At 40.8% G+C, this 17,465-nt stretch overlaps 1 protein-coding gene across 2 annotated transcripts in view; it reads left to right on the top strand.

Moving 5' to 3' along the window:
* GPR146 (G protein-coupled receptor 146) overlaps positions 1–12,973 on the top strand; it is a 148,197-nt gene extending 135,224 nt beyond the window's left edge. Inside the window, exons 3-6 of one of the 2 annotated variants that reach the window (XM_086940569.1) lie at positions 4,844–7,887; positions 8,137–8,570; positions 8,615–10,855; positions 11,114–12,973. In XM_086940569.1, the coding sequence (XP_086796695.1) occupies positions 4,889–5,890 (1,002 nt within the window). In that variant the 5' untranslated portion in view covers positions 4,844–4,888 and the 3' untranslated portion in view covers positions 5,891–7,887; positions 8,137–8,570; positions 8,615–10,855; positions 11,114–12,973. Of the gene's footprint in view, positions 1–4,843; positions 7,888–8,136; positions 10,856–11,113 lie in introns of both variants that reach the window. The other variant, XM_086940568.1, reaches the window with a different exon arrangement.
* The last annotated feature ends 4,492 nt before the right edge of the window (positions 12,974–17,465 follow it).

The following is a 17,465-nucleotide window of genomic DNA, read 5'->3' on the forward strand; positions in this document are numbered from 1 at the left end:
TTGTGTAAGTTTTAATTTTTCCGGGCTACTCTGGTGTTTATGGTACCAAAACTCAATAAAATATGTTGTGAAGAAAATAAACTGTTCCTCTTTCCTAAAAGTCCACAATCCTTCCATCTGGACACAAGCCGGTAAATTGTGTTGTGTATTTTTAGGAGTGTAGTAGTCCTACCGCAATAGGCATAAGACAACCATTGGAGCAAGGCTGAGCCGACACCACCTATTTCACACATTTGAAAAAAGATAGCCAATAGCCGACATCATGATTTAGCCTTTGTTCCTAAAGGTGAAGGGCACATAATACAGTGCCAATTCATGGTGATTCACCAGGGCAAGTCCCTGTTATGATGGGAATAAACACTGCTTTAAGTGGGCAGGTACTGTCAGGAACTGAGTCCCAGCAATTCTTTAATTTTAAACGGGCAGTACCTGCACCTGTGATTCCAAGTATGACAGAGTACAATTATCTCACAGGAAAAAACAGATACTCTAAGACAAAGTTGATATGCCATTCTTTAGACCTAGTCAAGCACTGGAAACCCGTCCTCAGTGACGCGGGATGCAAGGAATTCTGCCTCCGTGTTTGAGATGTTTGTTTCTTGAGTGGCTGCTTGATGATCCTGAGGACACAAGCTCCTTCTCTTCACCTGGAATTCACCATACCAAGGGGTGCTATCACCGCACTATCCTAAGATGTCCTTTGAGGAACAGGACATTTATCACAGAAACAGGTGTTTATGCCAAGATTTTTACATGTAGTTTTCAGATTCTAGGCTGTTTTCCACAGAGTTTCTTCAAGTAGGTCAAGTAATACTACTTGCAGAATTACTTCACTTGCATGACTCCTGATTTGGACACACATTCCCCTAAATATATGAAACGAGTATTCCATGAAACTCAGAATTTGGGCTGAGGTGAGGGCTTGGGCTAATAAAGTAAATATAGGCATGCACTGCTTGCCCGATTACCCTACAAGACTGATGACTCAGTGTAAAACTTTAGCTGAATTTGATAACAAACGTTGTTGATCTTTTAGACCTGGGCTGGCTTTAAATTCTTTTGAGGCCTAAAATATCATTTAAAAAAATTTAGCCGGAGGCATGAAGTATGTAGAGCTAAAAGAGGGGGGAGGGGGGTGGGGGGTTAAATAATTCCATTTTGTGTGGAGTGCATTCCATGTTAATCAGAGCCCCTCAGCAAATTATGAATGCAAGGACAATTTAAAATAATGGATGCTGGAACTATCAAAATTATGAATGCTGCATCTACATTACCATATGTATTTTACAATATGTTAACTTATCTTATGTTCTGATATGTAATCGTATCTTATGTTTAAAGCGCCCTGTCGCCTATGAGGGTATCGTGGCGGTGCCCAGGTGTGTGCGTCTAGCCTTGCCTATGGGCCGGGTGGTTAGTTGAATAGCCAGGTCTTCAGCTTCTTAAGCAATTCCAGAAGAGAGGGGGACACTGATGTGCAGTTAGTTCGTTCCATGCTTTAGTAGCCATGAAGGAGAACGCCTGCCCTCTGAATCTAGCTTTGTGTATGTGTGCTTATAGGAGTTCTGAGTGGTTGGCGAAAGGATACGTGGCTGTTCAGGTAGGTGGGGCCTAGGTTGTGTAGTGCCTTGAACATATGAGTGTGGAGTTTGAAATGAACTCGCTTGTGTACATAGAGCCAGTGGAGTTCCATGAGGTGCGGTGTGATAAGGGTTTTGCATAGGAGGTTGAGCCTGGTTGCAGAGTTCTGGATAGTTTGTAGGCTTCTGGTGAGTTGTTTGGGGATGCCGGTGTTTCCATTGTCCAGATTGCGTGAGGGTGATCCCATTGTCCAGTTTGCTGGTGATGAGGACTTGAGTGATGTTTTTTCTGGTGCTGCTTGGGAGCCAATTAAACATCTTTCTGAGCATCTTCAGCATGTGGTAGCAAGATGCAGTGACAGTGTTGACTTGTGTGGTCATGTCTAGGTTGCTGTCCGTGATAACCCCGAGGTTCCTGGCATGCGTGTGGGTCCGAGGTTGGCCTGCCATCAGTCTGAACACCATGGCGAGGTGCTCTTGCACAAGTTGATGGAGGGAATGTTGCACAGTGGCAAAACATTCACCCCCAGTCACAGATCTGGGTTTAATCCATCGTTATTTTGCTCACCACACCACCCCAGTTCAAACATGGCCATATGCAAATCAGTCTTGACCCTGTGCCTCATGGGAACAGTCCAGCGCGAACTGCCAAGCCATGTCTTCCCTGGACCGGAATCAAGCATCCTAGGGCAGTTTTCTGGCTATCGGACGTCATCAGCCAGGATAGCTTGACTCCAGTGGCGTAGTGAGCACGGGAACCACGTCTGGGCATACCCTTCCCACATAGGGTGAACAGCAAAACACACAAGATGATGGATGGAATGTTGCACAATGGCAAAACACTCCCCTCCAGTTACAGATCCGGGTTTAATCCATCATTATTTTGCTCACCACACCACCACAGTTAGCAAATTCAGTCAGGCAGGCGGTGTTTTGAGGGACTTGCCTGAGGGGGAGAGTATGAGTAGCGTATCGTCAGTTTAGGACAGGATGTTGATGCCTTGTGTGTGGATGACGTTGGCCAAGGGGTCATGTATACATCGAGAAGGGTGGGGCTGCGGAATGAACCTTGAGGTGCTCCACAGATGAGTTTCCAGGCATTTGAGCAGTAAAGTGCCAGGGTGGCAGCTTGTGTACGAGTTCATAATCCCAGCAGCCATAATTTCAGACACTGTGAAATTATTATGAATGCTGGGACTAATAAATTATGAATGCTGTTTCTGTGAAATTATGGACATTATGAAGTAATTGCTGCTAGGACTGAGTGCAATTATGGATACTGTGATTGTGTGAAATTATGAATGCTGGGACGGTGAAGGGTGGGGTGGGTTCATGTGAAATAATAGCTGCTGGGACTGTGAAATTATGAATACAGGGATTGTGTGATATTGTGGATGAAGATGCTGTGTGAAATTACAAATATTATCCCTGTGTTAGTTTGAATGCTGTAAGTGAATATATGGATAATAGCACTATGAAATTATTGATGATGCAACTGGTTGAAGGTATGGATGCTGCAAGTATGTGAAAAATTGATACTGTGACTATGTAAAGTTATGGTTGCTGGAACAGTGAGAAATGAGTTATGCTGGGACTGTGTGAAATCATGAATTTTAGGATTATGTGGAATTCTAGATACTGGGACTCTGACGTTATGGATAATGCTACAATGAGAAATGAGAAATGCTGAGCCTATGTGAAGCATGAAAGGCATAGCATTTATTCTTAGCTGCACATATCTTCAGTGAAGAAATTCTAGTTGCAAAAATTAAAAGGGGAGCGGGCATCCGTCTAAGGCACAGGTACTCACGAACATTTTCACAGGGGCCAAAAAGTACAGTCTGGGTAATAGTCCAAGGGCCACACCCGTGCTGGCAAAAGACTAGGGAGACCGGGTGAGGTGGGGGGTTTGTGGGGACAGAAAAGAAGCATGCACCATTTCAAAAGATTTGTAGATAGGTTTTCTTTGAAGTCTTTTTACACATTTTGCTGCAGCCCATCGGGTACTGTGTGTATTCTATACATTTTTTAGGTTTTGTAGTCTGTTATACTGTGTGTAATACAGTTTCAAATAAATTACTTTTATATTCACAGTGCTTACTTTCCTAGGATGGTACCCAATTTAACAAAAAATACACCATTGCTTTGCCCCAGCGCACCAAACATGATTCAAGTCAATGCCCCTCCATTTACACTTAACTCTGTAGTGATCAAACTGTCCTTTCCGACCAAAGCAACGTATTGCCAGATTCAAGTTTAACTTGCATTCATTTTTTTTTTCATTTAAGGTGTGTCCATAACAATTTGTATGCAGTTCCTAGTCTGTTAAAGACCAAGAAAATGTTTACAGAACACTTTGTTCTTTTTGGCTACTGGCTGGCCACCTCCTCGCCACCTCCTCACACTCACTAACCCTGCCCTGTTCTACTCCTATTTGTATTCCCATACTTTTCCTATGCTGAGCTAGATGTAGAAACAAAGCCCATATCCTGAACATCACCAAAAATGTAACCATAATACTTCGTTTTCTTTGAGTTCTGATCTTGGGCTTTTTCTATAGTCATTTCAGCTTGTTCTATGAGCAGGGCAGCCCAGCTCATTAAACAAGCTAGACTAACTATCTAGAGAAAGCCCAGAATCACAAAACGATGCTGCATGGTTAGCAGCAACAGAATGAAACGGATCTCGAACAGCTTTATTTCTGAGCTGCAGCTTACCATGTTCCCGGAGGAAGCCCTGCGTGCCGCAACGAAAGGTCGGCTGAGCCGCCTGCGGCCCGCGGGCTGTACTTTTGAGTACCACTGGTCGAAGGTCTCAAAAATATGGTACATAATGTCAATGACTGCAAAACTGTTTAGTTTGGAAAGACATCCCCGGACAACAGACAGAGATTGTTTTGTAATTGCATTTATATAGCGCTTACTACCTCTGACGAGGCGTCAACGCGCTTTTTTGGCGAGTAGCACACTACTGTGGAACCCATAAAGGATTAGTGGTGAATTAGTATAGCGAAATATGAAAGTAATTTGAGTGGTGTTAGTCAGTTATTACGGAGGGTAGGTACGGTCAACAGCCCATGAACTGCGTAACAGGGGAAAGAAGAGGAAACATGACGTTTTTGGGGTGGAGATATAAATGTAATTTATTATTCAAGGTAGTACTGCTCAGTTAACACCATTCACAAAAACGAATCACTGCAACTGTGTTTATAAAGTATGTAAAACTGTGAGTTTCTCATCTTCTCCTAATTGTTCTTTCTGCAGCCTGGCTGGTGAACAAAAAACGAAGGACCCTGGCCGGGGATCACTATGTGGAGCTGTGAAGCGTACAATGGCACCATTACCACTGAGGACCAGCATCGCTGCCAAGACTTCCATCTTATCCTGTCCATCTTCTCCCTGCTCTACCTCATTGTCTGTTTTCCAGTCGGATTTTGTTACAATGCCCTACTGGTTCTAGTCAACCTCTACAACAAGGCCACCATGACCATGCCCGATGTCTACTTTGTGAACATGGCCATCGCCGGCCTCATCATCAGTGCTGTTGCACCCATATACCTCTTGGGACCCGCGAACACCAAGTGGGCACTTTGGAGTTTTAACAATGAAGTTTATATCACCTTGCTGATATTGTTCAATGTTTCGTCTTTGGTTATCATGTACTCGACCACACTGCTCAGCCTGGATTACTACATTGAGCGTGCCTTACCAAGAACATATATGTCTAGTGTGTACAACACCAAGCATGTCTGTGGATTTATCTGGGGCGGAGCCATGCTAACAAGCTTTTCATCCCTCCTTTTTTACGTCTGCAATCACGTCTCCACTAAAATCATCGAGTGCTCCAAGATGCAGAATAAAGAAGCTGCAGACGCCATTATGGTTTTTATTGGATATATTGTACCGGCTGTTGCTATACTCTATGCACTTGTGCTAATCTCGAGAATTCGTAAAGAGGCTACACCACTGGACCATGATAGCGGAAGATTGGATCCTTCCGTGCACCGGCTTTTAATTGCCACCGTATGTACTCAGTTCATTCTATGGACACCGTACTACATCACTCTCTTGGTGAACACGTTCACTAGCATACAAGGGAAGCCAACAGATGAGAACTACATTCGAATATTTCATTTTGTAAAGGGTTTATCGAAATTCCTGGCCTTTTCCAGCAGTTTTGTGATACCTTTGCTTTACAGATACATAAACAAAAACTTTCCGAGTAAGCTACGAAGGCTACTCAAGAAACTGCACTGTGGAAACCAAGGATGTTCCCATGAACGCGCTGTGGTCCAGCAAGTCATGATTTAATGATGAAGTATCCTAGCAGCATGTTGTACTGTAGAACTCAAGAGTGGTCCAAGGCATTCCTCTGTTGACCTACTTGGAGTCTTCTAGCATGAATGCCTCAAACGCAGGGGTGGTGCCATCATTTTTGGCATCCTGGGTGAAGTGGCTTTTTGCTGCTCCTTCCCCTGGCACAGGGGCCATGTCTGATACTTCTGGGGACATTATGCTGCCCCCTCCTGTTTTTGTGCCCTAGACAGCTTTCTGTTGGCTTACTAGGCTAAATATACAGCACTTTGTTATCTTCTAAAAAGAAAGTCTACTCACTTAAATGAAGCTTATATCCGTAATATGAAGCTAAAACAGCACCATCACATACCTGCCAACGTACAAAATATTTTTGCAGTGTGAGTAGGGGGCTGGCCTTGTGCCGAGAGCTAATTAAGAGGCATTCTGTACAAGGGATCGAGGCTGTCACCGATGTCCTGGGGTCTTTTCACACGTTTTATGGTCATCGGCTGCTTATAGCCTCCAAAAACAAGCGGGAAATCCACTGTGTATAGTGGTTTTCAGCTTGTTTTCTCTGCCACTGTCTGATTTCGGCTGCTCGCCGACTGACAGTGTGTAGGGAGCCGAATTGTGTGACACACGGTGGCACCATGTGAGTTGGCAGGTATGCCACTGTTCATGAAGGGTATGGATTGTGTTAAATACAGCGCCAGTTCTAGCCGTAGAAATGTTCAGCAGCTGCAACTCAAGAGTACCTTTTAATAAGCTAAATACTATGTTTTACCTATTGGAACCAGTTTGAATATTCGCCGATACAAATGTACTTGTGTCATAATTGTTTGCTGAAGATATACCATATTTGTATTTAACAATGCATTCCCTTTTGTTGGTTTACTTAGAATAGTTCATTGGTTCCTGCACACAACTAGCTTCCTTAAATGTGTATGTGTTCAAACTACCTGATCTGTGGTCGCTGAGAAAAGCCGCTATCCAAGACGAAAATAATAGCATCCTCAAAAATAAAATCCATTATACGTTCAAAGGTTCCACTGAACTCTGTTCAAGAGTGGCTCAAAAACATTGTATGATTCTAAATGCAGATGGTTCTCTAGTAAGATCCATAATTTATAAGTTACATACAATATTATATACATAGTGCAAAGAAGTTGACTTTTGTCCACATCTAGAAGCTTATATTAAGATTCTGTTTTCCTTGTGAACAATAATGCCTCCCTCCAGCTGACACTACCTGTCTTCATCCCATTTGCTAGTGGTGGAAGGATAAGCCACGGATCAAGTAAAAGGAGGCAGTAGAGGATGAGATAAGGTGGTCATTGGCAGGCAGGCAGTATAGACCTCTGGTATAAATCCTCTCTGAGCTTTCAGTATCTAGCAGGGTAAGGTAGGTTGCTTGCCCAAAAACCTATAACAGCCACTGAGGTCTGGGGTTTCTCCTGACGATAATTGTGGGCAGTGAAATTGGCCAGGATTGATACCAGAAGGCTGAAGAGCTTCTATTCTTAACAGAATCTTCCCTTGAACGCAACGGTTTGCCTGGCATCTTAAAATTCTTAAGAAGGGGTCGGTGGTAGCACCCTTCCAATTCCCTGCAATTGTGGTGGGCAGAAAATAAGTTGAGGGGTGTCGGCTTCATCATATCTACGGGGAGTGTGGCCCAGAGCATCAACTGACTCTTGTTTTCATGCCCTCCCTCTTCATCTGGTAATCCAAAACCACCTCCTGATGCTCCCCCGGTGAACTATTATATCTTCACCCCTTTGCTATGCTGGGGACCATACCTGGAAATTCTCTAAATCCAGGGGCATGCTCTTCATCTTTTCTGTATTTTGTGTGCACAGAACACTGTTTAATGCAACCACGTAAAGCTTTACCATAACCTGTTGTGCCTTTTTATCGTCACACAAGAGTCCCTTGCTAAGCTCAAGTAACCTACAAATACTACTTAGCTACACATACCCTTAGCAGGCTCCAAGGCTACACCGATTGGAAGAGTGGTAAAGCTGATCCTTGTTTGATACCACTTGACATGGATTAATAAAGAAGACTTTAACCCCTTCGATGCGTGTGACAAGGTCAGCTCGTCATGGGCGTTACCTGCGCTGTGCGTGTGACGAGTTGGCCTTGTCACGTAACGCTGGATTTTCGAAATCGCCACGCTCAGCGGGAAAACCGCTAGCGCGCATGCGGTTAAGAACTTACAACCTGGCTACCAGTGTCTTCATGCACAGAGTACAACAAAGAGGCATAGAGAGTATTTTATCACTCACTCATGCACTGGTCATTAGTGATAAATCCTTGGATCTGGCATCAGTCTGCTTGACTGAAGCTGGTGAAATTGGTCCTTTGCTAGTAGTCGGGTATACAGTACAGAAGTCCCCTTTGAAGTTGGCTCACTAAGGTCTCTTGCTTATAACTGCAGTGCTGGGTTCATGTTTCTCGCACCTTAGTGTATCAAGCACTTGCTTTGTATTTGTATTCGGTACTTACAAAGTGCGCAACTCATCCCGAAAGGGATATCCCGTGGCTAGAGCTTATTATTACCGTTTTTTATCGTGAAACGAAAGTGGGTATAGCCAGATTTTGAGATCTGCCCGTAACGTGGTTACAGGTTTAATTGGGGCCGAATCACCCTTGCTGTTACCAGATCAATCGTCTGAATACTGTTTGCTTTGGGGTAAGAGTAGTTACAATCTTTAGTACAGTGCTACAAAACTGCAGAAATGCCATGGCAGGAGCGATCAATTTTGCCAGTGTACCGGATCAAAACCATGAAGTGCTGGGGGTTAGAACTTCAGTTCTAAACAATAGAGACAACAATCACGTTTTCATGGAAACTAAAGTAATCACAGGGATAAACTCATACAGAAATGTAATATTTTTCAAACTTTTTTTTCCTCTTGTATCTAAAAAAACTACCTTTAATAACACCTGGGGTGATGACGAACAACCCTGTCTTTGACCATCAGAATACAGTAGCACACCTTTTACAGTGCTCTTTTCAACCTCACAACTGGCAATATTTAAAAATCGTCAAAAACATAAAAAATGTGCAGTACGTCAAAGAATCAAATTAATTTTGTGTACCAACATGTTGTGATGAGGACATAATCTTAAAAAAAACATATATGTATGTATATACACTTACACACATAGCCGGTTGATACTAGATCGCCGCAAGAAATCATCTTTAAATTTGCCAGAAATATGAAGTGCCTTTCACTTGGAAAAAAAAGAGATTTTCCTTCGTGAAAAAAACATTGCTGTTTATTTTCCTTCTGTCATTCTACATATATGTGGCTTGATCAACAAACTAAAGATAATGCAAATATATGATTATCGATCACCTTTATCTTCTATGGAGCTATTTAGCCAAAGTTTTCATCCATGCCTTCCACATTTCATCAGGATCTCTTCAGTGTCTTTTAAATTCCTCAGGCAGCAAGTTAGCATTAGATGAAGTAATTTTGTGTGTTGACACAAACGGATCTAAAAACAACCATTGATCGATCTTTTGGTTTCTGCTTTATTGCATGTCTTTCTTTAGGCTGTCGAGAAGTCAATTTTCTGTGGGTTGGGCAGTATGGACCCACTGTTGAGTGTGTATCTTTGCTTTCAGTATAATGTGAAATTGAGCGCCACTATTCAAAATGGCTAATAAGAGTGACTGGGTCTTCAGTAAGAAACCCAGTGATCAATTATAGTCCTTCCGATCTTGTATAAATCACTATATTACCCTTTGTTGCCCTTGCTAGTGGAATAATGCGGAAGGGGGGGGGGGGCAAATTATACGACAGGGCTGAGTAAATTATGCGGCATATTTTGTGATAGTATCCATTATTTTGTCTGGTTTTTTTAACGCTTGCAAACACTGTCTTGGGTATTAGTTGTACCTCATTAATACCACTTTAACCCCCAAATATGGCAATAAACAACAGAAAGGTAATAAGTCAACCTTTGCAAAAGGCCTTTAACTGTGTTGCAAAACACATCGCTTTTGGACCATTTTGTTCAAATCTGCAGATTATGCAGCAGATGGTGGATTATGTGGCAAATGCGGCAAATCTATATCTATGTAAAAAATGCCACAGCCGAACAATTGCATAATTCCAGTGACCCTGATAATGGCATACCTATTCAATCTAATATTGTGGCCCAAGTATTTCATATGTGTATTTTACTTCAAGATAGGCAGCTATATAGAATAAAGTTATTATATACTTGGCACCCGTTTTACTCTGCACTTCAAAAATCTATGTAAGATGTACCCCTAGTTGCCAAACATGCCATATTTAATCTTGTTAAATGCAAATCCATTGAAACAAGTTATGAACTGCCATAAATGAACCACTAAATCAACTGTCAGCATGTCAGAGCTATATATAAACATTGGCCGGCTTATCACCACTACATTCAATATTGCACCTCATTACTGTGAGATGAACCCTCTACCACTAGTATTTGCTTGTGGAATCTTTTATCCAGTCCTCAGAGGACCAATCTTATCCGTATGCATTATTTCTCCACAAAACACGTCATGTCAGTAAACGTAGTTTTCAAATGCTGTCTTTGGTTACATTTCCTGCTAAGCAGTCCTTTGGAGATCTTTCTCCTCTGGAGAATTCATATTATTCTTAAGCCATTATATTTTAAGTTTAGGGCCCTGAAATGACAACAGGATTCTTAAAAATTCTACTAAATTCTGATAAAACTGTGAAAATGTGTTTTACAATAAATCATCAACACGTCTGTCCATGACTTTGGTCATTGGTCTAAAATTACAAGCCACAGTGAGTTCACACAAATAGTTTTTCAAGATCGAGGGGTTATATACAAATATTGGAAATGTTATTACCATTGATAGGGACGTAATAGTTTATTGATTCAAGTTTTCATATGCCAGTTGGAATTTTGACAAGTTCAGTAATACTGCATCATATTCCTTATACCATTTTGGTTTAGGTCTCAATATATTTGAGGCTAAAGGTTTTTCCTGATTGTCTTTTTTTTCCCAATATATTTTTTTTATTGAAGTTCTTGCAACATAAAATACAGTAAAATGAAATAAAGAAGGGAAACCATTCCATACAAAAAGAACAGAAACGTAGTATATGTACAACCAGTTCCGATCATAAACAGATTATCATCCCAAATAATTATTATAGTTGGCCAAAATTCATTCAAGATACGCATCCTCAAAGTTACATGTAATTACTTTAGGTCTCAATATATTTGAGGCTAAAGGTTTTTCCTGATTGTCAACGAATTTGATAAAGGAAACATAAGCATGACCCATCGGTTTCCTATTTTCAGGCTCCAAATTTCAGTTTTAGAACCAAGTGTTTTTTGGGGGAAAAATGTAAGCCCTAATTTTTTTTTTTTTTTAAGACCCAATGGTGTGAGTCATCTGATGTTTTGTTTTAACTATGCAAGAGCAAGGAAAAGGCATAACATTTCTCTGAATTGCTATATTACGAGGGCCAGAGAGAGCAACATGGCACCAGGGTAGGTAATGAGTTGTTATATATATTTGAGTAGCCCCTTCCAGCGCAGAGTGATTTGTGTATATTATCCTCAACTTAGGGCAAGTATGAGATCGAACAACGAGTATTGAATATTTTTTATGAAATAACAAAATACAGTCTTAGAGAACAAAGAATATCATGCACTTATTGGCCCAATGTATATTTTCTGCAACCAGCAAATTATGCCAAACCACTGTTTGTTTATTTTGCTATATTTCTGTCAATTAGTACTTGTGTCAATTACAAATTGAACAATATCAGCTGATGTCTACCCCTAAAGAAAACACAATGGTGTATTAAACCTAAAACATAACGTTTTTCAGAGGTACCTAAGAAAGCTTAGTTGGCTGGTGCAGGATCCGAGTCATATTGGGTATAGTTATATACATTAACGGCTCTGACCAGCTCTATCTGTGTGTTCGGAGGCACCAACCAGTTGTGAAATCTTTACATTTCCCTACTGGTCAGTCAGTTCCCTAGGCTTGTATTTACATTCCAAAACATATTTGGATTTGAAAGCGTCTAATGCAGACTTCTCAAAGTGCTCCGAAGGAGTCACTGGGGAGCGAGGGGGTGTGGGAGCTTAGATGCAGTGTGTGGATCCCTGACGCTTTTGCCTTTAGCAGTCATTTGATTTGCTGAATCATAACTTACAATTATTAGAATGCTAACCTGCTCCAGAAACTCATTCTGCAGGTTTCCAAAATGCACCACTGGAAACGTTGCGTTTCAGTGCCCTTGAAGAAGCAACACCATGTCTCCACTCGGAAGAGATTCTAAAAGTTTACAGTTCATGGCCTGTCTACACATGGTTTACATTTTAACCAGTTTACCAAATAACTTTAGAGAAATTCTAGGCTGTTTAGGACTTCATGCTTTACACAGATGTGCCAAACACTACCTCTACTGTAATTTTCTATTCCTACAGAGCATACAAACAATGTGTTCTTTGCATTAAGTTCAGCAGAAGCTAGCATCTTAGAAGCAGCTGAGAGACGTGCATAAGAGCCCTTCCTGTGGTCCTTGTCCATCCAAAGCTATATTTGTTTGTTTATAACAAGCTGAACAAAGCAGCATTGCACAGTTGGTCCATTTGCTATGGCCGCTTTTCATGTAATAAGTCCCATTTTCTTTTGTGTCTTTGGGGGAGCGAGGTGTCAATCAAACCTGCACTCCCCGGTTCTAATCTGAGGTTCTCTGGTTTCGAAGTACATATGAGCCAGCCTGTTTTATATTTTTAATAACCATGTGTAAAGTACTGTATATACTCAAAAACAAACCTACTGATGTAAAAAGAACATGGAGAGAGACAGACTATATTAAATTATTTCATTAAAATGCTGGCACGAGTGCACAGTGAATAAGTGTAGTACTTGCATCTATTGTACGTATGTTTCTATACTGTATATAGAAAAATCTGCACAAGTGCCATTATTAACACAGTATTATTTTCTCACAGACTTTGTTAGATATGTTTGTGTTGATGTACTACTTTTGTAGTCCTTTCAATGAAGAGTTAAATGTATGAAATCAATAAACTAACAGTTGCTCAGTTCTTGAGTGAGTCTTATTGAAACGTTGGCCTTGATTGACACTCGCACAGCTTTTCTAAAGTCCTGCATTGGTTCCTGTATGTTCACTAAAAAGAATATGCGGGTGATGAGTCAGTTAGTTACTAATTTACTTTCTAGAAATACAGAAACTCAGAATCTGAAACATATCCTGCGTGGATAACTCCGTGGTTTTGAACATAGCTGACACGTGTTTCGCTCTGGATCAGTAGGTCAATAAGCTTTATCAAGGCAAATGTCAAAAACAAAGTAATATTCCTCTTCAGTGCACATATGCAGATCCAGTTCTATTTTAGGTTGGACATGTAATATCCTTGTTTAATAGTGCTAAGCAAGGTGTACTTTGGAGTCTGACAATTGGGCCCATAGTTATAGAATGGAAGGTGGACACAGTTTACTGCAGTGGTTCACATGCAACATGATTCATAGACATAACCTATGATAAATGCAGAAACTGATCAACAAAAGGGTGTATTTGTGGCAAATGGCAATGACTTGTATAACCACAACAGAGAATAACCCAACATTTGAGATTCCCCATGCCACTTGCATCTAAGAAATGTAAGCAGAGGAAATGTTTATTCAGTTGCTCATGTTTTTTTAGCTTTCAGAAGATGAAAAAATGGGGCTACATATAGTCTAGCTCGTTTAAGTAATTTCCCTGATTTCAAAATGAGGTTGTCTTGTAGTTCATTTAAAAAATTCAGCCTGAACGGCGCAGACTGTTTTTGGAAGAACATTATCAGAAAAGATTGAACAAACATTTCTGCATTGACCTCTGGGCAAGGCTAGTGAAACTACACTTTGGAACCATTTCATCATTGTGTCTGTGCCAACCTGTGCCATGCATGGCAGATTCAAGCACTGGGGATTTTATGAACCCAGATTGTGACAAGAGACTTCTTCAGGGAGGTGAAAACCTTATAAATGTCATTAGATATTCTCTCAGATTATTTCTTGTGGTAAACCAATCTAAGAACTGACACTATTGGCTACACACAAAACTGGCATTGCTGAGTAATTTGCATTCTCCTAAGCATGAAGAAACCTTAGTAATTAATTCTTGGTGAGATAGTGTACTTGACGTAGTAGGTAATTATGTGGATTTTGTGTTTCAAAGATATTTTGATATTTTTGTAGGGGGAATTCTCCAAAATGTGAAACTGTTGATAAAATCTACCAATATTTATGTGGTGAGAAAAGATTTCTTCATGATAGGTAACAACTTTTGAGCTAGCGTCCTTCCAGAAGTGGGGTCCTGATGCCATGAAGGTTGCTTGGCTAACCATGTGGAAAGTTTGTGGAAATCCAAACCTGTAAATTCCAATGGTGACCAATTGATATTTGGCTTTTTGTGCCTTGATTATAGAGAGAATATAGACGTTTACATCGCATGCGAATACAACGCTGTTGTTGATGCCTATGGGCAAAGTTTGCGCAAAATAAGATTTATTTCATTCATTCATTCGTTACAACTGCCACGTTGTTACATCGCAGTACCAATACAATGCTGTAGGGGCGCTGGATGTTGGAATAGTATCATTTACTATTCCAACTCCAGTGAGTGCAACAGTAGGGAAGGTGTTGGAATAGTAAATTATACTATTCCTTAGTTTATTGCACCCCCTACAGCAAGTCGTTGTAACGGTACTGCGATGTAACAAGGCGGTCGTTGTAACAACCACGTCGTAATCGCACACGTTGTAACACATGCGATGTGACGGCTGTTTCCTGTATACAGCTGGTGGTTGACAAATCTTTTTACAAGATACAGAGGAAAATTACTCCTTCAGAACAGATTTAACCGTGGGGCATTCAAAACATATTGAAACAATATGCAGTTATATGTAGTAAAAACTGGTTGAGAGAAAATACAAGTTTCCATGCGAGTGCTAGGGAGGCAGGAATACTGAAAGATGGCTGGCAGAATGCAGTGTTTCCACCCAGAAACGTGGCCACCATTTAAAGCAGGACTTTGAAATCTTTCACATTACCAGAGGAACAAAAGGTGACGTGGCCGAAGCAGTTTCGGAGGGAATATGAAGCGGTGCCAACCAGTGTTTTTTTGTTTTGTTTTAAAATAAATGTGCAGTGGCCCTAATTTATTCGTAGGATCTCAGCTGTACCGACTGGTGGAGTTGATGAATGCCTAGACCTGATTTCTCCCCGCACTGCTGTTTTCCACCACGCTACACTTCATGTCCCTTTATCTCACTCACGTAGGTTCTTTTTCCACCCATGTTTTCTCCCTTTGTCACTCTTTTGGTTTCTTTTTCTTCCTCTTTCTTTCCACCGTGTCTGTCTTTCTCACTCTTGCTGTCGGTCATAGGGCCATGAAAAATAAGCCCCAGACTCCAAAAATAAAGGCCAGTGCTCGCCACCTGGAACCACCGGCACAACTTAAGCACTGTTGTCAACTGTCCTTACAGTAGTGATTCTAATCCTTCTGTAGAACATATTGTGGACATGCTTCGTGTTCTGGCTTATTTGCCTGAACTGCTCAGAGAAATATTCTAAAACGGGGAACAAGGTCTGGATTTCATGTTTCTGATGTTTACCATTTAGTGAGAAGTAGCCTTGAGCGAAATTTCTTTTACACCAGCTTAAACTTGTGTAATTTCTGAAGTTCCTCTAGTATGCCATCTCTTCTCCTTTCAAGCTGTTTGTGGCAAACATTTAACCTGACCGCATGAGGACAATATGAACGACCGGAACGTTACATCCACTGTTTACGGTGCTTGTGTTTTTTGCACTATTTTTTTTATCCCCGAATTTGTCTTTGCATCTAAAATGGACACGAGGACGCATTTTGTGCTAAAATGTAGCTCAAAATGCAGTTTTGCATTTCACGTAATTTCTATCAAAGTCACTTAGTTACGCAAATACAAAATATGCAAATTTGGCACAACATTAATAAAAGGTTTTGTTTCAATAACTGTTTGGCATTATATCTCTATGGCATGCATCCAGGCAAGCATAATAGAGGCTAAAAAGGCATGAAGGAAGGATAAATTAGAATTTCTGAAAAGAAACGATACCCAATGCTGCCAGGGAGTATCCGGTTAGAGAGGAGAAGGGGGTCTATAAATCTTACGCCACTGGTAACTGAAGGGTACTTTTGAGCAGTCCGGGATCAAAGTTAATCATAAAAGCAAGCACTGGATTTTTCAGTACCTATCAGCACATCACAAGGGCTGCTGCAGAGGAGGGCGTAGCGTGTACAGGTGAGCCTATTAAAATATCTATTTACAAGGAGCTCTGTGCTCGTAGCGAAGACAGCAGATTTGAACTAACCTGGATGAACTGAATTAATTGCGAGAAAAAAAATGTACCAAACATGTTAGCTACAGTTTTGAAGGGAGACAATGCAGCCATTTTGTTGTAATTCAGTAACGCAGGCTATATCTCTGATGCCTCTTTTTATTACATTATAACGCAAAATACTCCGGTTGAAACCTAGGATTAGGGCGGCAGTTTGTACTTTAACAGGCTTCTTCAATACACATGATGCTGCCGCCACCTAGCGACTAAATTTATAAAGACGCGTCTCAGGAAACTGCATCAATAAAAGTGCAGAATAGCTAGCTATAAATATGTGATGAACTGTGAAAGCTGAACAATGGACTGGTTGTATGATTTGGTGCCTGAATAATCCATAAATGATTACAGTATGTAATCAATACAGAAATCTGGCACAGATGGATCGAGTGGGGTATATTGATAACGTTCAGCGCCCCTTCACTTGTGATTATACAGAAGGAAAGCAACTGATCTTGACAATAGAAACCAGAATAAATGTTATGGAATTAGGAGTTTAAAAAAACGCATCACTTAGTAATCTTCCGCTTCACTCGGTATTCTGTGTACATGACAAAGTGCACGTGAGGAAAAAATGTGGATTCCACCGTTAATCACCGAAGATCAGGTGGCCGGGGCATGTGAAGGCACTACGGAAAGTTGATGGAAAGAATTCAATGTTTCTACACTTAGAAAAAGAGCACAGTAGAATAGATATAATTAAAAATAAGATTTTCGGGAATTGCCCATATTCTGAAATGAAGAAGAGGAGGGAGTAGGGGCACATGCATCAATATTGCATTTTGCGATTCCTTAATTGCGAAAAATAAGGAATCGCAATTAAGTAATTGCAAACTACAATGCATCAAGAAATCACTAAAAAAAATTGTGATTTCTTAAAATTCCTTAATTGCGATTCTCTAATTGAGAATCGCAATTAAGGAATACCTCCCCATCCATTCCTATGGGCCTAGAGGCCTGTAGGAATGAATGGGAAGACATTCTTAATTTGCGATTCACCATTAAAAATTCGCAAATTCAGAATGCAATTTCAAGGGTGCAGGGGTGTCCAAAGGACACCCTGTTGCACCCCTGAAATCTGCCTATAAGTACATTTTGCACACACACATGCCCCAAGGACATATGTGTGTGTAAAATTGAACTTTGAAAAATGCACTT

Source organism: Lissotriton vulgaris, chromosome 10 (assembly GCF_964263255.1).
Source record: "Lissotriton vulgaris chromosome 10, aLisVul1.2, whole genome shotgun sequence".
Taxonomy (NCBI): domain Eukaryota; kingdom Metazoa; phylum Chordata; class Amphibia; order Caudata; family Salamandridae; genus Lissotriton; species Lissotriton vulgaris.